The following is a 26,330-nucleotide window of genomic DNA, read 5'->3' as shown; positions in this document are numbered from 1 at the left end:
AACCACATAAAATGGAGAATAAGTAAGCCATAATTGACCTACAAAAACAACAACTTCAGATCTTGGTTTTGAAACATGATGAGTTTCTTTGAGTTAAGTAGAACGTCTAAAAGAATGTCATTCAGGCAATTTTGAAGTTACTGGATTTGGGATACACATTCCCCCAGGGCCATGTCTGTCTATAAAAAGAAGAGAATTGAGCTAATTTACCAAAAATTCAAGCAATATGAAATGTTTTAGCATGTTGTATCTTGAAAATAGGAAAACCCAAAATGGCACACTACGTACAGAATGTGTAAGAGAGTATTTTTTTTTTTTTTTGGAGTAGTTGAGGGATTTGGGGGTCCAACCGCCCAATATTTTGTTTCCCTGGAGATTCTTAGGGTAACTTATGTTCCAGGTCATCAAGGTAGGTGATTTTATTTATTTATCTTAAATTCAATGAGCATTGACACCAAAGTAATATTTAATAAGCGTTTCAAACACAGAGAACGTGATGTATAATGTTTTCTCTGAAAACTTTATTGAAAACGGTCGTTGTGTTGTTGTTTTCTTTTTCTACTAAATGGGAACCAGGACTGGGGAATAGCTCTGTAACCACTGGTGAGAGGTGACTGTCATGATTTAAATTAACTTAACAAACTGACATTTCTGATTTGTATTTGAAATGCTCTGTTTTAAGTTTTTCTGCATGAAATGAATGTCAATTTTCAGTATTTTATTGAAAGTCCTTCTGTGTTTATTACATAAATGTGTTTTCTCTTACATTATGGAATGTCCTAATGAAAGTGTACTGGTCACATTTCATGAATTTATGTAGATTGTCACGTATTAAAATTAGAGGAACATTGAATACTTCATATGCATTTCTTTTAAGAATGTGGGAAATCCTTTTTAATAATTTAATTTTCTTTTTTTTCAAACTCACATTAGCTCTTTTTTTTTTTTTTTGCAGTATTATCATTTTAACCCCCAAACTGCATTTTCACAGGATAGAGAACATTTTTTGCAAGTAACATTTTGAATTTGTTCTTCTTGACATCTTTATGTTTTTATGCATTTTGCATTGCCCTATCTCATTTTTTTTGAAATCCAAACGTAACAACTTTCAACTTTTTTTGTGACATATTTTTTTTTTCTTTTACTGGGTAGTATCTCTCTCTCTTCTGATTTTTTTGCAAACCTGTTGTTTTTGAATTCTCTTTTTTCCCTTTATTTTCCTTCTCAATATGACCCAGGAGCCAACACAAAGAAAAACGCAGATGATATAACCAGTAATGACCGTGGTGAAGATGAAGGTATTTTTTGTTTTTTCAAAGCTCGACCCTGATGCATGGTTTTATATCTCTCTCTCCATTTTTTTTTTTTTTTAATTTCAGTCCCTTTTTCCTCCCCTTCTCTGAAATAAGTACACTTCTGTGTGCTTCTTTATTTTCTTCTTGTTTGGAAACCACTGTCCCTTTTAGTCCCAAGGACCCTGTACATGAATGCAAACCACCAGTGAGAAGTAGAAATGTTTCTAAATATGAAGTGAGTAAAAAAAAAAAAAAAAAGTTATTTACAAGGAAGCCCATCTTTTTCTTTTTCTTTTTTTTTTTCTTTTTTTTTTTTTCCCCTTGGCTTGGTCATAAGAAGAGAAAATGAAATTTTAGAACATGCATGTATGTGTTCTTTTCTTCCTTCCAAAGGTTATTTTGTAAGTTACATTGTATTTTGGACCTTTGGTCTTCTTAATTATTTCTACAAGCTGCCAAACTCTGAAAGACACCATTGTACAACTTTTTGGGTGTTTGGCATTTGAGCTTTTGTTTGTTTCTTTTTTTTTTTTTCTTATTTTTTAAATATATAGATTTAAAAATAGGCTTCAAAGAATCTTCTCTGGCTCACAGTGAAATACATGAAAAAGTATTTTAACGAGATGTTTCTCTGAGGGCTGCTGTTTAGCAGCTCTTATAAGGGAAGAAAAACAGGGATAGCGTAGATCTGAAAACAAACAAATGAAAAGGTCAAAAACTCTAAATCTATCCCTTTTCCTTTTTCCACCCTGGCTCGTTTGAAAGCTTTTTTCACCACCCATCCACCCCCCCCCCCCCCCATGTTTGGTTGCTATGGAAAGTTGCGTTGTGAAGGATCCCACGTTACATGACAGGCTAGCCACCAGAAGTAAATTCAAGTTTTTGACCATATGGAAGGTAGTGGTCTCTAAGCGAGAAGGAACACAAGGTATTTATTTCTATGCCTTCAGCAGAATCAGTGGTTTCAAAGAAACAAAAAGGCCCAAGTATGTTCCTGTGCAGGCTCCGTGTGATGGGTAAGAAGTATATAACTCCCATCCAAGGAGCAAAATGCTCGGACCTCCATTTGTTTTCTTTAGAGGACAAAGGCCCTTGAAGAACTTTCAGGTTTGGGGCTGACAGGCAACGGAAAGCAGGGAAGAGGCTGGTGAGTTCTCCCCGCCAAGCAGCAACAGCAACCTCCCAGACCTCTTTTCTAAATCACCTGTGGTCCAAGAAGTTTGGCCGGTGTTGCTTTCCTGCCTGCTTCTGTTCACATTGTTACTATTTTACTGCTGTTGTCATTCCCCGGTGTGCACAGGGCTGTCCATACGTCAGATGTCTGTCGGCGGCATCTTTTGGGATCCTGCCCTGACTCTGCCAGCCTCCGTCTCCTTTGCAGAGGGCCTCGGAATGCCTGTGGTTTTAACAGAATTCACAAATGTATTAAAACAACAAAAAAAATCAATTTAAAAAATATTCTATCAGAGCCCATAAAAAGAAGAAAAAAAATGCATTAACTAAACCCCAAGCCTTTTCTCTGTTCTGTTGCACCCGCCAGGGAGATAATTTGCCTCTTGTTTCGTATTTCTTTTTAGTGCATTTCCGATACTTAGGACCTGTTTTCCCAATGCTCGAAATGCAACTTCCTTACCATAAAATTCCCCCTAATTTTCACTGAAAGCAATCACTTGTGATTTCTTTTTCTTTTTCTTTTTCCTTTCTTTCTTTCTTTCTTTCTTTCTTCTTTTTTTTTTTTTTAATTTGTAGTAAGAGGACATCTTGTTTTTGCTCCCTCAAGTTCATGAAAATCTGTGCTATGTGTTTGGAAAGTTCAGAGATATTAGCTTAGCATTTTTTCCAAGGAAACCCTTTCAGACAGTCCTCAAAATCTCTACTTATTCCTTTTCCACAGTCGAGGAGCCAACAGCATGTACTGGGGAAAGAAATGAGGGCAAATCCACTAAATCAGGATCCAGAGACAGAGAAGAATAAGTCATGCAAAACAGCACACCTTTCCAGAAAGCTGTGTCTTTCAAAATTCCACATAGCTCAGGATGCACAGATGATGAATAAGGGACTTTTATTCTATATTTGAATTTTTTTTAAAGATTTTATTTATTTATTTGACAGAGATGACAAGCAGGCAGAGGGGCAGGCAGAGATAGAGGGGGGAAGCAGGCTTCCTGCTGAGCAGAGAGCCCGATGTGGGGCTCAATCCCAGGACCCTGAGATCATGACCTGAGCCGAAGGCAGAGGCTTTAACCCACTGAGCCACCCAGGCACCCCTCTATATTTGAATTTTATGTGAGACAATAAGTATCTACAGAAACACGGGGCCATGATACTCTTTCCTGTACTTGACTGTGAGCCTTCTGCATGCCCTTAGTGAGGCAGCCAATGAACTCATTTTGACATTGGGATCATAATTCATTTTATTAGCAGCCACCATCTAAAATGATAGTGGTTCATTTCCTTAAAACTCCTTTCTGATATTTCAAAAGTGTGTTGGTGGATTAGGAGAGAGGGGAAAAAAAACCCACAAATCTTGATCGATAAAAAGGTGAAAATAAATGCACACGGGTACATTTGGGTTTCTTTGGATAACATACAGGTATTTAAATAATGACACACAGCTATGTGTATATATCTCTTTATATACATAGAGAGAGATTCAGAAATAAATATCATTGAGGTCAGTCTTCCAAACCATTCAATATAAGCATAAGGACTGATTAAACAGATGATGTGATCAACCTTTTTAGAAAGCCGTTTCCACAAATGGACACATGGTCTCTGAATTTCTGTGCTCACAGACCATTGCAAAACGTAGCTTTTACGTCACTGCTCAGTAAAGGAACAAAGGGATGACCAAGGGTACCACGGGTTGCACATCACAATGGGAGTTTCTAGTCTTCCGTGAAAATACGTAACATTTCACGAATTCCATCTTGAGGCAGAAGTCTTGTGTTGTTTTTATTACGTGGCTTTCATGTTCAATGTGTTGAGCTGTGCCTGCAGCCGGTAAATGAGAACAACCACATTTGCCTGGGCATCTCGTTTTGCTTTGTTTTCAGGGGTACTCATTTCTGTTCTGTTGATGATTTTTCGCCCTTTCTTTGGTTTTCATCATCTTCTGTCCTGTCTTGAGCATTGAAGTCTTGTGTTTGAAGCTAGTCTTGTGTGCTCATTGTGAAGCTGAAAATGAACCTGTAAGCTCACCTTTGAGTGAAGAGGGCCGTCATCGTAAAGATCAATGATCATTTCGAAGTTGATTTCACACTTACTTCGCGGCTGAAAACATCATGCCATGTGCTTCCTCGATAAGTCAGCTTTTAGGACGCGAGCCCTGTTCAGGAAGGAAGTATTTCATCTAAGTTCTCTATATTTCAGTGTTTTAGAGAAATGTACAAATGCACTCATATGACTTCAAATGTCTGTGTGCTTCTCAAAGTACCATTTCTAGGACTAGAAAATGTCATCCCGTTGACCCCTTGTCTTAGGCAGTCTTACGAATGTGCCTATAACTCAAAAACACACACCTGGTTGATTCCGGCCAAAATAGGGAAAAGTAGTCCATGTCCCTTGTCCTGAGCCTCCATTAATCAGTGTGATTTTTTATTGTGTTTCCTTACTTGGCTTTTTTTCCAGACATCCATGATCAGAACAGTAAGAAGCCGGTCATGGTCTATATCCACGGCGGGTCTTACATGGAGGGCACTGGCAATATGATAGACGGGAGCGTTCTGGCAAGCTACGGCAATGTCATCGTGATAACCATTAACTACCGGCTGGGCATTCTAGGTAAGTGATTGCGTCGTGCCAAGGCCGCACCAGACGCGGTGACAGACGGGCCCTGCTTTCCGTTGCGTGGGGACTGACCGGTTTGAGCCATGGTTTGAACTGGTTTGAACCCATTGGAATGGGTATGAAGGTCTACTTCTCTGTGCTTCCTGGACGGTGCAAGAAATGTTTGTAGCTCGGTCTGCCTTCTTAGCTTGGTGCTGTTGAACTCTTAAATTATATTTCAGGGAACCTCTGTTCTTCCTCAAACAATGGCAGGCTCCAAGGTCGCCAAAGTAAAAGGAAACTTTATTTAACGTGCTCTTCTTTCGTTGGGTTGTGAGAATACCATGGGAGGCCACGCAGCTCTGTAGAGTGGACACCTTTGCCGAGGGGTGATCCTTTGGTAACAGGTGATGATGGCCATAGACATGGGCTTTCTTCTGTGGTTAAGTAGGTATGTTATTTAGCTTCTCCGGTGTTGGAAAACTTGTCACCTAATTCCTTAACTGATTATCTTCTGTGTGTGTTGGGCCCCTGCTGTGGGGTCACAAGGACTGTTGTATTTGCACACAATGGACCTCAGCTCTTGGTTGAATTTTTGCCAACAGTTTATGATTTACCATAAAAGGACACTGGCTAAGTTCATGGAAATTCAGCAGGGTAGCTCTCCATTGTTCTGATGTTTCCTTCATTTTTTTCCCAGTGGAGAGCTTAGAAAAAATATATATCTAGTCGGGGGCAATATTTTCAGATTTACCGTCTTTGGCAGTTTTGTCTTCTTGTTGTATGCTTTATGACTGATATTCCTAGGTGCGGGTAAAAATGTTTTCAGGACAACAATGCATAAACATGGTGCTGGAAATTGAGTCTTTCACAGTGTGACTCTACAGAAGGAAACATGGATATTGTAGTGTGGTTTACAGTAAAATAAAAAGATAAGGACACAGTGAAGCTTTTTGAAATAAAACTTATGGCTGAGAACGTTCTCTCCAAATGGGCAAAATTAGCAAGAATATTTTGTTTTCACCTTGATGTTTTCATTTTATTTTGAACATTTTTATTTTCATTTACATGTGGAACATTCAGCAGTTGGAGACCCCTGGAGCGGGGGTGACTGGTGGAATTGCATTTCTAATATAGAAATAGAAATCACCCACAGATGTTCTGCAACGTGGTGCCTTTTGGAGCATTGAGAAAGCCTTCTAAATTCCTCCTTGTTTTTTTTTTTTTTCTTTGTCTGTTTTGTTTTTTTACTTTAAAGGAAATAAAAAGCATTAGCTTCAAGAGCCCACTCATTTTGTGATTTTATTTCTTCTCTTTTTGCAGAGGTCTTATGAGCCAGATCTTGGTAGAATCATTTTAGTTAATTTCATATGGCACTGATTGTGTGTGTGTGTGTGTGTGTGTGTGTGTGTGTGTATTTTCCAGCAGCTTTTGGCTAGCCCCTCTGGCTACCAGTGCTTGCGACAGGAAGTCGTGTTTCTTGATCTTTAACAAAAGGTCCATTCTAACAAAGAGGTGGAGAGAGGAAACAACAGCTTTGGAGCCATGAGCAGAGCCTTTTCAAAGAGGGCAGTGTGTGGGGCCCCGTGTAACATCCTCCCACCAAGGAGGAGCTCCGGGGTCTGTTTTCTGAATGAAGCAACGGACGTTGCGCAAGTTCTTGCTACTTGCAGTAGCAAAATGTTCTCTTGCATGCGTGATGTGTTGATGTTCCCTTAAAAGGTTAGATTTCAAGGCAAATTGATTTTCCCCATGTCAAGCCACGCTGTAGTATGCATCTTGACGTGAAGATCTCCGATGAGTTGGGCCAGTTTGTAAAATAATGTGCAGATCTGGAAAATGCTATGAGGGCGAGTCACGCAAACACACACACACACACACACACACACACACATATATAAATATATGTACATGTATACATATATATAATTAAGAAAATGCTGTAGGGATTATGCATGTGAAGTTTTTTTGAATTTGAAATGTTTTGACATTTTTTTCTAATTTGAAATCTTTCGAAATTTGAATCTTTCCCATTGAAAAATTTGGCAACAGAGGGTTAAAAAAAAAAAAAAGGAATGTAATCCCGATACATAACAGAGCTGTAATGGGTGACCGAGAAATCAAAGAATCAATTTAGAATTTCTATGCCAGTCTATTTACATTCCACGAATGAGCTACTGTGGAGGCCCTAAGAACACCACAGACCCCCTTTTATTTGCTGGGGTGAAATGTGCCAACTTTGCTGATTATACACGGGCAGTAGAGATTCTTAAATGTGACTTATTTGATCTCCATTACGGATCCTGCTACTGCTCCGATCGTCTTGAAAACTCTCCCTGGCACACACTTTAGCTTTAAGGAAGTCCCTATTTTCAGTCTTGAGAATTATTTTTAAACTACAGGGATCCAGATATTTAAAACGATGATCCAATAAGACGGCTCAACCCGTGTGGCGACGAACGTCCTAATTAGTGCTTTTGAGACAAGTCGATATGTTTTGAGCAGAATGATGAAATATTGAGTTTCTTCTTCAAAACGTCGTTAGCGCATAAATGCTCTTTTCCTGTTGAAGAAATGGAAAGACGCTGTTGGATATCATTATTTTTTATGGCATAATTCATGCTGTTTTCCCACCCAAAAGAGAGGGTTAAAACAAGAGGAGTTATGGGGTACAAGCAGGAGCCTGGTGCATGGAGTGAACGTAGATTTCAGAATGAGGCAGGAGAGAACTACCTTCTTCCCCATGTCGGAGGTCTGAGCTGTGATCTGCAGAAACGCAGCAAATTTCATCCGAGTCTCTGTTGAACGTTGTCGTGTTCTCTGCCTTGCAAGGTGATTGTGGGAAGTTTCACAGCCTACAACCGGCATCCAGGAGACTGCATTCCTTTGTAATTTCCGTTCTTATTAACATGGCTGGACAACCTATTAATATCATTGTTCATCCCCAGAAGCAGAGGCAACGGGCCAGATTTGTCATTGCTAATAAATGCAAAATACCGTCCTCTAAACTGAACCTTAATCAAAAAAATAATAATTATTATGATTATAAGACCCTTGTCCTAGAAATGGGAGGCTCTTCACACTTGCTTTTTGAAATAGCAATGCTTTCTTTCATCAGAACCATGTGACACAATCCTGCTGGCCATCAACCCTATAACTGACCAGCTAGTCTGGGATGGTTGAGAGCTGTTAACATGCTGTTAATAAACCAGGATCATCCTGGGCTAGCTGTGATGTATGCTTATACCTATAAAGTAATTAATTATGCCTACATCAAGGCTAGGGATCAAATGGATGTTCCATTTATTTTCTTTGTTCTGGTCTACACCTTGGTCATTGAGAAGGTATATGTATCCAATTCTTGAGTTCTATCCAATTGACCTCTTATTTATTTATTTATTTTTCATGACAAGTGCCCAAAGATCTTCGGTAGAAAAGAGAAATCTCCTCTCTCATGCTTTGTGATAGAAATATCTGGAATTTATCTATGGATGCCTCTTGCTTCTCCTTTCCCTCATTAATTGTCTTCCATTTGCCTTTACATCTTGAGTTGGTTAATTCTCCCTCCATTCAAAGATTTGATTCCATTTACCTCCCACGGACTTACAACCTTGTTGGTTACCCTGCCGTGTCATGCCTCTTGCGTGCTTTCAATTATTTTTGCTTCAGAACGTTCCGACCACTCTGCATCGGCAGCAAACTCAGGGAGAGCCTCCGGTGTGGCCGGCTATGGATGGCTGGAGCCATTCCCTTACTGCTTGCAAACCTCCTTGCAGGGGTTTGCTTACTGTACGTACATAGAAACAAAAGCCGGGAGGTGAAAGGGACGCCTCCCAGTGGGTTACCGTTCACTCATTCATTATCAGGGTGTTCCAGCGATAGCAATAGGAAATGTTGCCCATGGGTTTATAGAACTGACTTTTTCCAGAATTCAAAAAGAAAGTACCAGAGACACTTGCCTGTTGTTTCAGGTGCCGGTAGCTATTCTGAAATTTCTGTCTCAGGACAAGTATGTAGGCTTGTGCTGAAGTTGTCTTTAGGGCCAGTAATTGCATACGTTCGCTTAGGTGCGGTGATGCCATGACTTCGACTAGAACACACAGATGGTTGGAAATAAAGGCGGTCTATTGGCAGAGGAAAAAACGACACAGGGATTAAAATTCATACGGCGATGGGAGCCATATGCTTGTTGCAATGGTGTGTTCGCCTTTGCAGTTCTGGTCTCCTTGGTGGGGTCTTGATTTCCATCTGACATCGAGGATGGGTGGCGGCATTTGGAGACGGCTCTTTGACGTCGGTGGGAGAAGTCTTACTCTTATGCACTTGGTATGTTGGTGTTCCATGTCAGATTCCATAAAAGGAGTCTGGGAATCATTGGGATACAGGACTCACCAATTCCTATAAACAGCTATGATGTGAATTGCATATTGTGTACACCATGCGTGAACATTTCGCCTCCACAAAAGTTTGGTGGGTCCCTAGAATAACTTTATGCACACAACCCATCCTAGGTGCTCTGCAGAACATCTGTGTCCCTCTTTCTTTGGGAGCTAAACATGTTGCTGGTTATTTGCCAATGGCCGTGCTTTATTGTTTTCTTAGACTCTTTGTTGTCTTTTCATTGTTTCTATGTCTTATTAAGGATTTTGTTTAATTGCAAATGGAACCCATCTTATTTATCAAGACAAGAGTTTCATGTAAGTGCATAGATAAAAGGAAAAACACAATTTCCTCCTTCAAGGATCTGCCCGTATTGACACTACCCTCCTAACTCCCATTATGTTTCCTCTCCTGGCAGATTTGCCCTAACGTTATTTCCCACGGGAAGAGTTGCCCTGGTTTTATTTTTTTTTATTTTAAAGATTTTATTTTATTTTGCTCTTGTTTTATTGATTTTTTATTTTAAAGATTTTATTTATGTATTTCAACCTAGATGGAGAGAGCATGAGCAGAGGGAGAGGCAGAGGCAGAGGGAGAAGCAGGGAGCCCTAGCAGGGAGCCCAACCTGGGGCTCCATCCCGGGACCCTGAGATCATAACCTGAGCCAAAGGCAGACTCTTAACCCACTGAGTCATCCAGGCACCCCAAGAGTTGCATTTAAAATGCAGTTAAAAGTTCAATGGCTAGAGTGGAGAGGTGATGTGTTGCCTTTAGGGAAAAGTAAACAATAGTAGAGATGTCAAGGGCTATGGGAGAAATGGCAGGAAAGGGGATCCAGAGACAAGAGGAATTGTGCAGGATCATGCGAAACCAGGATTTTGGAAGTCGGGGGTGGAAAGTATGGGAACCATCGGTGTAATATCATCTGTGGTGGGCAGCAGAAGGGATTAGCCCCTTCTGAAAACAGGGTCTGGGTCTCCCCTGCTGCACTGGTCTCTAAGATAGGCTGGAAGGTGGCACGGGGGGGATACTCTCCAGATATCAGTCATAACACACATACATTGTGCAAGGTAGCATGGGCCTTGCAAAAACGAAAAAAAAAATGTTTCTGCCCAAAATATGTTAAATATATTGCAGTCACCATCTTCTTCATCTGTAGGTTTCTATGCATTTAATAATCACTTGGAAACACCTAATCTGGTCTTTGTTGTTGCTGGTGTGGAACGTGAGCTCCAAGAATGGAGAAGTTCATGGTCTAGCTCTGTCCTTGGTGGCCTTTGGCTTGGGCTTTCCTGTTCTGCCTCCTGGTGGCTGAAATGCCCACTGCATTGATTGGGTTTATTCAGCAAGTTAAGAGGCATCGTTCAGGATTAAAATCCTGTGTTTGGGACTTTAGAGGAGCCTGGGAACAAACATGGAAACCAATGCATTGGGGTGCCGACTCTGTAATGAGGAGGGTGCCCTCATGGAAACGTGTACATAAACAGCAAAGCAAAGAGGCTCTCTCCTGTTTAGAGGTGACAGACATCCATGTCTGTAGCAAGTGGAGACCCCCAGGAATATGAAATGATGTTTTGGGGTAAAGAAAGTCACGATGGGGAGAAGTTAGAATCCAAGACTTTTCTTTTCATCTCAAGTGCACGAAACCATTGACGAACCTATGCCACACTGTGGAGAATCTCCTTGATCCCTTATGAATGATTCAGAATTTCCTAAAGGAAGGTGACATTTTCTTCGTATGGGCATCGCCATTTTTGGAAATCATAATGTTGGGACAGGCCTGATAGGAGAATCGATTAATACATAATTTCCCGTTAACTGGTTGAAGAGCATCATGTAAGCTTGAGTTAGTAATCACAGGGGATATACCTTAAAAACTGTCCTTTTCTGGGAATGTTTGCATTCGGATCAGAGTGTCTTCAGATTATTAATACGAAGACAAGCCCCCTTTTTTCTTTTGCAAGTTTTCTTCATTTCTCTTCTCACCAAGTGTATGAACAGCTGATCGTCTTGAGTTGTTGGAGGTCACGTGGTTGCACAGTGCAAATTCATAGGGAATTTCTTAGGGAGAATAAAACAAAATAAAATAAAATGTAACTGGGATATGGCAGCTACCTTGTGCACTTAGGAATATAAATGCATTTCTCAAATAAAATTACATTTTTACATGTACAACAATGTTACATTGTGACATTGATTGGGCATGTTGCATCTAACAAAGTAGTGTATTCTTTATTTAGAAATAGAGCAGCTTTGGGGCACCTGGGTGGCTCAGTGGATTAAGCCTCTGCCTTCAGCTCGGGTCATGATCTCAGGGTCTCTGGGATCGAGCCCCGTATCGGGCTCTCTGCTTGGCAGGGAGCCTGCTTCCTCCCCTCTCTGGCTGCTGCTCTGCCTACTTGTAATCTCTCTCTCTCTCTCTCTCTATCTGTAAAAAAGAAAAAAAAAATTAAAAAAAAAAAGAAATAGAGCAGCTTTTTGGAATGAAATGTGCAATGCCCACTATAAAAAAAAAAATGGGTATATTTTAGAACTTCCCGTGCAACCATCCTTTGGTGTTGGATGTGCAGGAGCTAAAGTCTTTTGTAGGTGAATCAATTGTAAGGCTCTGGTGGTTCTGTTATTGAATCAAGATTATATGCACTGAATTTCACTGCATTCAGTACAGTGGCTTTTATTATAGGCTCCGATGTTATGGAGGGAAAGCTGTGTCCCATGAAATGGGTACAGTCATAAACAGGTGGGTAGTGTAAATGCATTATAAAAACACATTTTGTTGTAGGCGTATGTATGACCTGATCTCCCGGAGGAACAGCCATCAGTTCTACCCAATATAACTAAGACTTGTACCAGAATCGAGAGAACAGTTTTTGCAATAAGGAAATATTTCCAGTTTGGACAGAGGAATGAATTCCATCTTTCAAAGTGACCCTCTGTCTTTTTACCGAAATATCCTGATAACAGTTTCGATGACCCCACTGCTCTCTTTTTTGTTCTGGACCTATGAATACCTTTCCCCCTCATTGCTCTGTCTGTGCCCCTCCTAAGCATCAAATGACCTCATTTAGGAATATCACTCGTGCTTTTCTGCAGTACTTCTTCATGAAAAGGATGTGCATTGGTCCCATCTTCCCAAGAAAGCATCCTGAGCAAATGGTACCTACTTTATCACTCCTCCTTCTCATTTTTCCATGCTCCTTTTAAGTTCTACTGTGTGTTTCATCCCCCGATCTTGTCGTTAGCCCACTTCCTCCTTTTCAATCATATTTCTTCCAAACTGTGCTGTGGAGAACCACTCAGATGTCATAAGAATTTCTGATGGCCCTCCAAACACTTCTCATGGCTTTCACACATCCTTGTCTTCTTAATCTTCTTATAAATGAGCCACTGGGCTTGTCTGCCCTTGTACCGTCTCTGTGTCCTTTCTTTAAAGTACTTTCTATGCCACGTGCAGCTTTGAAGCATACAATTCAGTGGCCTTATGTATGTTCAGAGAGAGGCATCACTACCAACCCCACCTAAGTTTTGAACATTATCATCAGCACCTATCCCTCCCAACCCCCAAAGACTTAGACCACCCCTAATATCCCATCTCTATGCCTTCGCCTGTTCTGGACATTTTCCTGTTAAATGGAATCACACACCGTGTGGTCTCCGCATCTGACTCCTTCCCTGGGGCAGAATGTCTATAGTGTTCATGCATGTCATAGCTTGTAACATGTCAGGACTTTGTCATGTTTTAATGCCAAACAATAAATCACTGTATGGCTGTGATGCGTTTGGTGTATCCATCCATCTTTTTTTTTTTTTTTAAAACATATTATTTATTTATTTGACAGACAGAGATCTCAAGTAGGTGGAGAGGCAGACAGCAAGAGAGAGGAAGAAGCAGGCTCCCCACTGAGCAGAGAGCCTGATGCGGGGCTCGATCCCAGGACCCTGAGATCATGACCTGAACTGAAGGCAGAGGTTTAACCCACTGAGCCATCCAGGTGCCCCTCCATCCATCTTTTGATGGGCATTTGGGTTCTCCCAACTTTTTTGGATATTAGGTGTTACGGTGCCTTGTATATTCACGTACAAGTTTTCACCTGACTGTACATCTGTGTCTCTCTTGTGTACATGCCTAAGGGTTATTGGATAATTCTAACTATTTGAATAACTTCCAATTTCTTTTTGAAAGTGGCTGCATTTGTACCAACATAAAGGTCCAGTCTCTCCACATCCTCATCAACATGCTTGTTTACATCTGTCTTTTTGACTGTAGTCATATATAAATGTATATTTGTATATATGTAGTCAGTATAAAGTGGTATCATATTTGATGTGCATTTATCCCCAAACCTAAAGATACCGAGCATCCTTTCACGTGCTCACAGGCCATGTATCTTCCTTGGAGAAATGTCTGTTCAGATCCTTTGCCCATTTTTGTTTAGCTTTTATTGAATTGCTAAAGGTCACATTTTAAAGTAACATTTTAGATACATGTTTCTTATCAGATATAGGGTTTGCAAATAACGTGTTTCCATTTTGTGTTTTCCCCCACTTTTGTGTTGGTACCTTTTGAAATACAAATGTGTTATAATTACGAGGCACTTCCATTTATGTGTTTTTTCTGTTTGTTTGCTTTTGCTCTTTGTCTTCTGTATAAAGAGTCTGCCTGAGCCAAGAGGATGCCAAGTTACTTCTGTATTTTTGCCTAAGAGTTGTATCTCTTACGTCTTATTTTCAACCTGCTCCATTTTGACTCAATGTTTTAAATGATCCACATGTGTTTCTTGTCCTGTTTTTTATCAGCACACTACATCACATGAAGCCGTTTTTGAATATTAAATGAAGCGAGCCTCTTGGGATAAATCTCGCTTGGCCCCAGTGAATAATTCTTTGTGTATGTTGCTGGATTTGGTTTGCTAGTATTTTTTTCTCGAGGACTTCACATCTCTATTCATAAAAAAAGACGAATCCATAGATCTGTGTTCTGCTGATGCATTCGTCAGCTTCTGGTAACGGGACTAGTTTCCCCACAGAATGAGTGGGAAGTGTCCCCTTCGCTTCCATGGTTTCCAAGCGAGTGTGAAGGGTTGGTGTTAATGCTCCTTTAAACAATTGCTAGGATTCTCCAGTGAAGCCATCTGGGCCTGGGATTTTCTTGGAGGAACATTTTTTTCCCCCATTACTAATTCACTTTCTTGGCTCGTTCTGTTCAGATTTTTGTCAACCATCTTTGGAGCTCATTTGCCGTCAGACATCCACATGGAAGGTACCCACTGGGAGGGTGATGGCTCTTCCAACTGTATCTCACATGACATTTTCCCTTCACGTTTCACTCCCATCTTCCTACGCACCCACACCATAGTTCTACCAAAAATTGCAAAACCAGCACTTTCAGCGGAAACGTTTCCATGTTACTGGAAACGTTGACCACAAAGAGGGAAATTTTCACTCACCTTTGTGAGCGAACCCCTTACAGATCTGAAAACTTGGTTGCTCACCTTCACATAGGCACAGCTTTGGAAAATGACTCTTTGTCGTTGCCCAAACAGCATGGCCCCTTTCCATCCCTTCCTCGTGCAATCCCAGTGCTGTCTCGTCAGCCCACCCAGGGCAGAACCCCTATGGTGCCCCATGTCAGCCTTGTCTAATCATTTCCCTCCCCTGGTGTACAGATGCAAGAAATAGGGGAAGTGTGTTAGCATAGACCACTCTCCAAAGGTCTACAGATACACGCTCCTTTCAACAAGTGTTCCCATGATTGGCGATTTGATCCTGATTTTGGAGGCTCTAAATTTGTGAACAAGGCAGAGGTTGATACATCTATCAGGGGAAGACCAGCATTAACCAAATTGCAGTGAGGATTTATTCACTGACCATGAGGCATAAAACTCTCTGTAACTATCAAGAAAAATTGACAAGTCATCCTTCAGCTGGGAATTGGCATGCAAAATTCACAAGGTGTTATAGGGACAGCCCTGAATTTAAATTAAAAAAAAAAAATGAGAGAGGGTGAAAGTGATAACATACTCATGTCCTATTCTTACAAAGATAGCTTTGCCAAGAAAAAGACATTAGTGGATTTCATTCATTCATTTTTCATTCCTTAAATACATACTGAGGTCCTGCTGTTTTCCACATGGTGACTTCCACCGGGAATGGTGCAGTCCACAGAAAAGACAACAAAAATCCCGGAGCACGTAACATTTTTATTGCCTTGAGGAAAAAATAAAGACCAGACATATCTCATGAAATGCACAGTGTCATACAGTATGGTCGAGTGCCACGCATGAAAGGCTGCTGGGTTGGCTTCTGTTTCCCGATGTTCATACCGGTGCTCAAGTTCGTTATGTTTTGTTTCCATTTATCCATAGAGTAGACCTATTTCTCTTAATCTCGCGTCCTGGGGAAGGACGTGACCTCTTCCACTGGCCTATCAGGGATGTCCTGTTTCTGAGTTCTTGGATCAGCACCGTTGATGTTTTGGACCGATGTCCTTTTGTGTGGGGGTCTGTACTGGACCCTGTAGGGTGTGAGCTGTGCACTTGGCCTCTGCCGGTCCCTGCTCAGTGTCCCCTCGTGAGGAAGATCACAGAGGCAGACATCCACAAGAGGGAGAACCACCTGCTTTGGGACACTTCCCCTCTCTGGGAACAGAGGGTCACCGTGGCGTCCTGTTCCCTGTCCCTCAATTAATTTTGAACCGTGAAATTCACACTCTGGGGTATGTGGCTTTGTTTCTTCCTGTGACTAATGTTTACTTCCTGTAACTGATTTCTAAGCTCCTGGAGGGCTGGGGTCATAGTTCACATTGCCTTTTGTCTTCGGAGTGTCTACCAGATAATCAACACCTTCTGGATGATTAGCAGCCGTGTGTTTGACTCTACATTGCAAAGTTGAAGCTAATTAATGAAAGAGAGAATGTATTTGCTTGAACTTTTTTTTTTTTTTTTTTTAAATTGCGGTACAGGTGAACTCCTGGTTGTCAGAATCTGTGAATGCCGAATTTTATGTAAACTGGATTTATTTCCACTTCTGACTTTGGCAGCTGTTTCTTTTCAACAGATACTGAAAGGTTCCATTTTCCTCGAAACATCTACTTACGCTGGTGTCATGAGTTCAGGATTTATCTTCATAACATGTGGCTTAGCTTGAAGAGAGGCAATTTATACTTGTGGCCTGCACATGATCTTGAATTGAAATCTAAAGTTTAAAAAAAAAAAAACATTTTAGAGGCGCCTGGGTGGCTCAGTCATTAAGGGTCTGCCTTCAGCTCAGGTCATGATCCCAGGGTCCTGGGATCGAGTCTCCCATCAGGTTCCCTCCTCGGTGGGCAGCCAGCTTCTCCCTCTCCCACTCCCCCTGCTTGTATTCACTCTCTCACCATGTTTCTCTCTTTCAAATAAATAAATAAAATTTTAAAAAAAATAAAAATTAAAAAAAATTTAAAATCTGCATATCTTTATATTTTTATCAGATTTTAATAGTTATAAAAACAAACTGAAACAGGAGAGCTCTGTTATATTTTCTTTCTTTGGCTCTTTCTGATGGTATTTTAAACAACGATGGTAAGGAAGATAATAATTGTGATTTTTCCAAAGGCTGTCTCAATTTATTGCAAATGGCTGACAAGTTTCTTAGGTGATCCTAATTTCAATGTATTAGATTTCTAGTGCTGCCTTGACAAATTACCACAAACTTGGTGGCTTGAAACAACAGAATTCTATTCTCTCCCTGTCCTGGAGACCAGAGTTCTGAGATCCAGGCGGGGCAAGGCTGCTGAGATCCAGGTGGGGCAGGACTGGACTCCTGCCTGGAGGGTCCTTCCTGCCTCTTCCAGCTTCCAGGAACTCTGGGCATCCCTGGGCTTGTGGCTGCCTCCCTCCCATCTCGACCTCTGTCTTCACGTGGCTTCTCCTGTGTCTCCTCTTCTTATCAAGAAACCAGTCATTGGACTCAGGGCCCACCTAAATCTGTAATAACCATTTCCAAATAAGGTGGCATTCTAAGGCTCCAAGTAGGCATGAATTTTTGGAGGACACTATGCAATGCATGTACGTAAATTTGTCAGATAGGTCATTATTGTGCTTTCCGTGTGTGCGGATACAAAGAGTGTCCAGTGTTTCCATCCATGTGTTGGGGTGTTATTGGGCTCAGGATGAAGCCTGGTCCTTCACTCACTAGACCACATTCACTGAAGAACCTAGAACTTTCTGTGACTTCACTTCCTTCTTGTGTCCTCTTGGCTTTCAAATAATGAAGTCATTCAGTATCAAGTTTGTTTTCTGAAACTTCAAAGCCTCCCCCCTAGTTTTAAAAGCGTTCTGCCCCATATTAGCTAGAAAACTCATGCCTTTGTTCTGGCGATGGGTAGGACTCTATCTCACATTTTCATCCAAAATTCCAAAGCTATGAATATAAAGTGAAACTATCACTTTGCGGTATTCTTTCCACCTTTTCTCTATGATAAAATCCAATTACTAATTCTCCTTAATGCCCTGTCTGGGAATTGCAAGTTGGCCACTTACCATTTCCAAATGCAGGTCCTAAAAATTAACATACCAGGTTAATACTGGTTTTTTAAAAAGGCACTTATTCGAATTCACCTGAAGTTTTGAAGTGACTCGCGGACTTTTAACGAAATCAATGGCCTTCTTATAATGCCTCCTGATTTCTTTTCAAATCAATCACTTTACACATCGCCCTTGGAAGCAGCTCTGGTGTGCCTGAACCCAGGATTGGTGAGGTGATGTTCTTTATTTCATATTTTCACTCTTGTCTCAGGTTGCTGTTAGTTAACACTTTTGTCTGGTTTTAAACACAGATGAGTGGTGATGGTGTTCCTTACATGCAAGTGTAGGCAAGTCTTGTGGCAGGAGCTGGTGCCCTGTGCCTGATTCACGCATGACACGTGGCCTTTACAAGTGGACAGATTCTACTCTGATGTCTTCTGATATAGGTGGTGGGTGGGATGCAGGATAGCATGAACAGAGATGCCTAAACCCCGTGAGATCTGAGCCCACTGCTCACAGAGAGGTGATTTTTTTCCCTGGAAAAATGTTATCTTCTTATTGCCTCACCAGCTGAGCATTTGGCCAGTGAAAATAAAATAAAAAATAAGTAATTAAATAGGATTCCTAGTTATTGGGAATGCTTAGGCTTTATTTTTTATTTCCTAGAAAGTAAAAGCAGAGCATTGTGGTTTACATTCTAGTAGCTTCTGATACTACTAGCCCGGTTCATTAGGCTTCTTTCTTCCTTTATTAGTTTACACAGAGAACCTCTTTACTCTGAGAGATTTTTTTTCCCACTTTTATTGGGATATAATTGACCTGGACATTGTAACATCTTCGGGTTTGTAACACGATACACGGTAACACATCTAGGCACAAGTCACAACTCATTCTAACAGGTTTGGGTGCACAACGTGATACATTGTATCAATAGTGGGAACACAAACATGATACATTGTAACAGCTTTACGTGTACAGCATGATGGTTTGATGTGTGTCTATATTATGAAATGATCACCTCATGGGTTCATTTAACATCTGTTACCTCATACACTTACAATTTCTCTTTTCTTGTGATCAGAAAATGTTAAAAAATATTTTATTTATTTGAGAGAGAAAGAACGACTAAGGGGAGGGGCAGAGGGAGAAGCAGGCTTTCCGCTGCGCAGGGAGCCCGATGTGGGGCTCCATCCCAGGAACCTGAGATCCTGACCTGAGCTGAAGGCAGATGCTTAACTGACTGAGCCACCCAGGCACCCCTTGTGATGAGAATTTTTAAGATCCACTGTTGGGGGGGGGGGGGGGGATGTTAGCCTCAGTGAAAGTATAAATTTCAAGACTGTTCCACACTTTCACATAAAGATGAACAGTACAAATATGATTTAGAATTAATGATTAGAATTTATGAGTTCTTAAAAAAAAGAATTTATGAGTTCTTGAATTTGCAGTGGGATTTCTGTTTATTTTAACTGGTAATCATAATCTCTGGCCTGTGAAGCGGGGAGTGCTCGCCTTTTACAATTCATCCCGAGGCCAGCCTTTGAAGTCCACATTTGGGAACCTTCCTATCCTTCCTTGAGAAATGGAGATTTTAGCAACTCAGAATGACTAATCGCTTACATTGACAACAACGAGATCTGTGATGTTCATAGTCTACAAACGCTATAATCAGAAGTCGGTAGACGCCCTAACCCACCACCCCCTCATCCAAAATTCTTTCATTTGGTAGGTAGCATGTTGGAGTCCTGGAAGCTTACTGAGCTGTGGGGTAACATGTTGGGTTGCCGGATCATGGAGGGGACCCTGGAAGGGTCTTAGGGGATGGGACAGCAAGCAGGACAGCAGCTCGGGCTGCTGGCAGCAGCAATGGCTAGCCAGCAGAGAAGCATTTACCTGATGTGAGCAACCTGCACAGCAGCAGTGGGGCTCTCCAGTCACTTACCTGTACGTCACAGGTAAGATTACACCTACCTGCCCATCTTCCACCTGCCCTGTGTGCTCCTGGATGCCTCTTACTGACCCAGCACGTAACTGGCCCCTCCTTCTCCACACTTAGCACTATCACTGAGGCTTCCCACCTTCATTCTCCACCCCATGTGAATAACCAGGCATGGGATCCATTTGGGATTGCCCCTCCAGGGCTAATCCCCACGGAACTTCAAATGGGAGAAGAAACGTGATGGAAGAAAAACTCAGGTGTAGAGCTAAAGGACCGTCTTCGGATAACAGAGGGCAGGTGAAGGTACCTTAGCTCAGGGATGACTCCAGCTGAAATGGGGACCGCGAGCGTGCCACTGAGTTGGACATTTTATTTTATTATTTTACTTTTTATTGTTTTTAAAGATTTTATTTATTTATTTGACAGAGAGGGAGATTACAAGTAGGCAGAAATGCAGGCAGAGAAAGAGGGGAAACAGGCTCCCTGCTGAGCAGAGAGCCCAATGTGGGGCTTGATCCCAGGACCCTGAGATCATGACCTGAGCTGCAGGCAGAGGCTTAACCCACTGAGCCACCCAGGCGCCCTGAGTTGGATATTTTAATGTGGTTAATTTTATGCTATGTGAATTTGAGCACAATACAAGAAAATGAAGTCTGAAGCTGGCTAAGGTCCTCCCTGAGCTCCCCTCTTTATGCTTTCCTAAAAGGAGCCCAGTTTGAGAGCAGCTCTTTTTTTTTTTTTTTTTTATTTGACAGAGAGAAATCACAACTAGGCAGAGAGGCAGGCAGAGAGAGAGGAGGAAGCAGGCTCCCCGCGGAGTAGAGAGCCCGATGCGGGGCTTGATCCCAGGACCCTGGGATCATGATCTGAGCCGAAGGCAGAGATTTTAACCCATGAGCCACCCAGGCACCCCGAGAGCAGCTCTTAAAAGGAACATATAAGCAAACCAAACAGAAAGCAGACACAACAATAATAATAATATAAAATAAGGAAAGAAACTGACCCCAAGGACCTCTTTTTCCCTTTCTGCTACATCCAGAGGCATTTTATCATGAGGTCAAACATGGCCTTTTCCAATTTGAGGTGCTAATGGAATCCCTATGCTTTTGACTAGGTAAATACCTAATTTACACAAATTCCTTTAAAACTGGTACAAATGAGAGATGTGGGATGCCTGGGTGACTCAGTTGGTTAAGCATCTGCCTTTGGCTCATGTCATGATCCCAGGGTCCTGGGATCGAGTCCTGCATCAGGCTCTCTGCTCAGCGGGGAGCCTGCTTCTCCCTCTCCCTCTGCCTGCCGCTCCCCCTGCTTGCAGTATCTCTCTCAAATAAATAAAGAAAATCTTAAAAACTAATGAAAGGAACGAGAGACTTTTATCTATATGCACTTCTCTGTTCCTACCCATCCCTTTAGGTATGTATCCAACAATCACTTGTTGCAAGCATGCCATTTACAAGGCCCTGGGTTCACACATGCATATTTTATTTTGTATTTACACCCACTGCTTTGTTAGCAAGTGTGGCTTTACTTTGTGGAATCATGACATTGACATTTAAATGGAAACCACTCTGAGTTTGAAGAAAAGGAAAAAAAAAGGAACAAATTGTTATGTGAATTTAACATTGTTCATCTCCTACCCTAACTTCTCCAGAATCACCAAGACCAACTCGTCAACCTTGCTGGTATACATCGTTGGCTTTTTACACTTGCTAAAGTTATGATTTTCTTGTATTTTTTTAAAGATTTGTTTTATTTATTTTAGAGAGCAGGGGGAGGAGCAGAGGGAGAGAAAATGTCAAGCAGACTCGGTGCTGAGCAGGGAACCCACATGGGGCTCGATCTCATGACCCTGAGATCATGACCTGAGCCAAAATCAAGAGTCAGATGCTCAACTGACTCAGTTGAGATGACTCAACTGACTCAGATGACTCAACCCAGGCACCCTTAAAGTAATGATTTTAAATATTTACAGATATGCATTAACTGAATGCATATTGGTATCTCAAGTGATTGTTTTATTGTTGTGTATATATTTATTTAAAATATTTTTATTTATTAATTTGACAGAGAGATGCAGAAGATACAGAGATACAGAGAGATCACAAGTAGGCAGAGAGGCAGGCAGAGAGAGAGGAGGAAGCAGGCTCCCCGTGGAGCAGAGAGCCCGAGGTGGGGCTCAGTTCCCGGACCCTGAGATCATGACCTGAGCAGAAGGCATTGGCCCGACCAACTGAGCCATCCAAGTGCCCCTTGAGTGATTATTTTAAAAGTGGACGAGACCGCACGGGATTCAAATAAAATCCCTTTGTGCACAGAACTTGTTTTCAGAATGATGAACGTCATCTAAGAATCAGTTTTGGCCTGGGTTTTCTACTTTCTTAGTGTGGTTCTTCATAAACCCTGAAGTATTCTGTCCATCCAAATGCCAAAATGTTATTTTTCCTTTTCCCAAGGTTGCCATGCAGTTTGGGATTCTAGATGAGTGGGCGGTTTTCAGTAGCGACATTCTACTAGGACTTATCCTCATGGATTCGGTTGCTTCTCAAACTATCAGGAATTTTTGCCTCTGACTTTTTCTTTCCCCACACAACAGTGAGACAAGAAGGTAGCCCTGTTCCCATCCCACTTATTTTCTCATCATTATCAACCTATGGGCTTGAGAACCATGCAAGGGCCCTTCCCCACCTACTGTTCCTGGTGCTGTGGACCTCTGAGAGCTGAATGCCAGAGGGTAAATGTAGCTTGTTTAGGAGGACAGAGAACACCTAAGCTCTCTGATGGGGAGATGGACATGGTTCACCATCTCAAAAGTCTTTATATCTGGGACTCTCTTTTTTAAGTAAACTCCATACCCAGTATGGGGCTTGAACTCATGACCCCAAGATCAAGAGCTGTGTGCTCTACTGACTGAACCAGCCAGGCGCCTCTCTATATCTAGGACGCTTGTCACAACATTGTGCGCCTATGACTTCAGGCACTTGTTGACAACACGTTAGAGGCCCAAGACATGCACTTATGACCGCATTTCTTGGAAGAATGCACATTCCCAGCACACCATACACTGAGAGCATCTTTATAGGCCCTCTGTCAGAACTTTGTCTTGGAGTTTTCTATAAAGCCCTTGCCAAGTATTTATTTTTTAAAGAAAATGAAAAAAAATTACAGGTAGCCTGAAGGGAAAATAAAATGTAAAAAGAGAGCTATATGGTTATATTGGGCTATGTGAACCTGAATGGTCTAAAACATCTCACCCTAGGTTCACATGTCTTTTTTTTTTTTTTTTTTGCTGAATTGGAATCCTAGCTTGACACATCCATGTGAAAGTCTGTAATTTAAATCCCCAAACATCTAGTTAAATTTTGACACCTCATCTTGGTGGGTTACATTTATTGCTAAAGTCCTGTATTCATCTGACTCAAGAGTTTCCTGGTTTTTAAAACCAACACAGGCTGAGGAAGGAGGAAACTGCACAACTTTATGTTAAGTGGTCAAAAAAGAAAAGCATACCTTTGCCTACTTTTACTTTCTTGAATTTGTGGCTCTACCCTTCATATCGAATGCAACATTGTTTCCATGTCCTCGGGATAATTTGTAGTTCTGACAACAGGAGCCCTCTGTGTGTGAAACATTGCTTTTGCTTTCATCTACTTGGATACATAGTATCCATTTTGAGAAGTACCTAGTACATGGTATCAAGTTTTGTCTTCATTTTCCATCCTGTTCAATTATAATTTAAATGTTATCTGTGTCATCCTCACACCTGAGTCTGCAAAGAAAGGTTGCAGTCATTATCATTATGAACAAATGTGATTTCATCTTTACTCATGGTGTGCAAGCAAACATCTGCGTGCGGTTTTAAAAGGTTTCATTTCCAAATCCCCTTTCACACATGGCGCACACATTCCTGTTGAGTTCATAGTGTGCATCTGGCTTGTTCCACATGGTCCCTCATTTAGGGAAGCTCCCAGCGCAGTGTAGCAAATGAACACAGATCTTATTAGTTCCTTCCAAGCTAATTAATTAATTTTATATGTTCCGCATCCTTTAAGAGAAGTGAGTGGCTGAAATCCAACAGCTTCTACTATAAGAGAATAGAATCGAGTGCATTTCATCATGGATTTGCCTTTTGTTTTTTCATAGAATTTTGGTTCATACGACGTATTATTAGTAACTGGTTTGCCTTCCCAGTGTGCTGGGAGGACTTGGTTTTCTTGTTTGAAAGCCACGACTCTGAGAACATTTTTCAGGATCTTGACTTATTCTCCTTGTTTCTGAAATGCTCCATAAGAGAGGCAGGATTTTCTCAATCCTCAGACAAAATGCCTTTTGCTTCAGTGTCTCCGATCTAAGACGAGAGCACATTACTTATGAGGCCACTCATTCTGCAAGTGGAAAGTTTCTCATCACCGTCTGTGACCTGGATCTTGGCCACTTGCTGTAAGAAATTCAGGACTTTCCTGTCCTGGCCACAGCCTGCCCCTTCCAGCCGTAATGAAAAGTCATTTCAAATGGTGCCATTTCTTGGTGACGTAAGTTCAGTGAACCACACAGTCTTTCCTCTGATTCTGTCTATACAGCAAGGCTGAATTTTCTTTTCATGCGGTTTGGTTTGCTTCGTACGATTCACACAGGCACTTCCGAATGGTTCACGACTCCTGGCTGGTGTCAACTCCATAGTGTTGTACACAGGAATATTCTAGGGGTTCCTGGGCAAGGTTGAGAACGTTTTTTTCATTCGGAAATAAAGGGGTTGGGTTCGTCAGGATGTCATGTCATAGATACTATGCAGACCTGCTGTGGCAGGAAATTTCCCTGGATCAGGCTTCCTTGTAGGTGTATTTCAATGTTATTGGAGTCAGCATTCAATAACCAATGTTCCGTGCGTACCAAGTGTCACAGGCCAGCGCCTCACACACATTCCGTGTGTCGGACTCGTCACAGAAAGTTGAAGAATGTGTGTCGAATAGCACAATCTTTGCTCTTAGTTTTGAAATGTCCATCTGACCTAAAGAGAAGTAAAGACCAGACTGAAGAAATTTGGCCAACCTTCTCATTTGTTGGCCCAAATCAGACACATGTCAGAGAGACACTGAGTTACAGATGAGAATAAAAAAACCGTATTTACTGAATTTTCACTCAAAATGCTAGAATTTTCCAAATAATATTTTTCTAGACTTGTTCTACAGAGAATGATTCTAACAGATTGCAAAAAGTTTAAAACAGAGACAGCAAAATGCAAAAAACTTCCACTCCTCAATAGCTATGATCTAGCCATATTCTTGCTATGAAAACTTATAATGATTTTTTCAAGTTTAAATATTTTTAACTTTTGCAAATCAATACATTAAAGCATTAATATTTATATTTTATGTAGGCCAAACTGACCAGTCTCCCTGAGGTAATTGTTGCTTTTATTACGGAAAAAATTTCTCTTTTTACTTTTTTATTTTTTGCCTTTTTTTTTTTAAAGGCTATGATATATGGTTAAATCTTAATCAGAAAAATCTATTTTTCTTTTAAGATCACTAGGAAACCCTCAGGGTTTCCTAGTGATCTTAAGAGCACTAAGTATAATGGTGACTTACTGTCTTTCATCAAGTCACCTTGTCTTTCTGATTAATTTTAATTAATTAATTTTTTTAAAGATTTTATTTATTTATTTGACAGAGAGAGAGAGAGATGACAAGTAGGCAGAGAGGCAGGCAGAGAGAGGTGGGGGTCGGGGAAGCAGGCTCCCTGCTGAGCCTGATGTGGGGCTCGATCCCAGGACCCTGAGGTCATGACCTGAGCCGAAGGCAGAGGCTTAACCCACTGAGCCACCCAGGTGCCCCAATTTTAATTTATTTTTAAAATTTCTTTTCAGTGTACCAGGATTCATTGTTTATGCACCACACCCAGTGCTCCATGCAGTACGTGCCCTCCCTATGACCCACCACCTGGTTCCCCAACCTCCCACCCCCGCCCCTTCAAAACCCTCAGGTTGTTTCTCAGAGTCCATAGTCTCTCATGGTTCATCTCCCCTTCCAATTTCCCTCAACTCCCTTCTCCTCTCCATCTCCCCATGTCCTCCATGTTATTTGTTATGCTCCACAAATAAGTGAGACCATATGATACTTGACTCTCTCTGCTTGACTTATTTCGCTCAGCATAATCTCTTCCAGTCCCGTCCATGTTGCTACAAAAGTTGGGTATTCATCCTTTCTGATGGAGGCATAATACTCCATCGTGTATATGGACCACATCTTCCTTTTCCATTCATCCGTTGAAGGGCATCTTGGTTCTTTCCACAGTTTGGCGACCGTGGCCATTGCTGCTATGAATATTGGGGTACAGATGGCCCTTCTTTTCGCTACATCTGTATCTTTGGGGTAATGCCATCAGGGAGAGTCAAATCAAAACCACATTGAGATACCACCACTTTTCACCAAGTCATAGTGTAAA

At 41.4% G+C, this 26,330-nt stretch overlaps 1 protein-coding gene across 4 annotated transcripts in view; it reads left to right on the top strand.

Annotated features, from left to right (window-relative positions):
* LOC123935903 (neuroligin-4, X-linked) overlaps positions 1 to 26,330 on the top strand; it is a 295,963-nt gene that overhangs the window by 174,895 nt on the left and 94,738 nt on the right. For 3 of the 4 annotated variants that reach the window (XM_045996731.1, XM_045996732.1, XM_045996733.1), the window contains exon 5: positions 4,926 to 5,078. In XM_045996731.1, the coding sequence (XP_045852687.1) occupies positions 4,926 to 5,078 (153 nt within the window). Of the gene's footprint in view, positions 1 to 1,238; positions 1,299 to 4,925; positions 5,079 to 26,330 lie in introns of all 4 variants that reach the window. The other variant, XM_045996734.1, reaches the window with a different exon arrangement.

Source organism: Meles meles, chromosome Y (genome assembly GCF_922984935.1).
Source record: "Meles meles chromosome Y, mMelMel3.1 paternal haplotype, whole genome shotgun sequence".
Lineage (NCBI taxonomy): Eukaryota > Metazoa > Chordata > Mammalia > Carnivora > Mustelidae > Meles > Meles meles.
The sequence above is the reverse complement of the archived record's forward strand: the minus strand, read 5'-3'. Positions and strand labels throughout refer to the sequence as shown.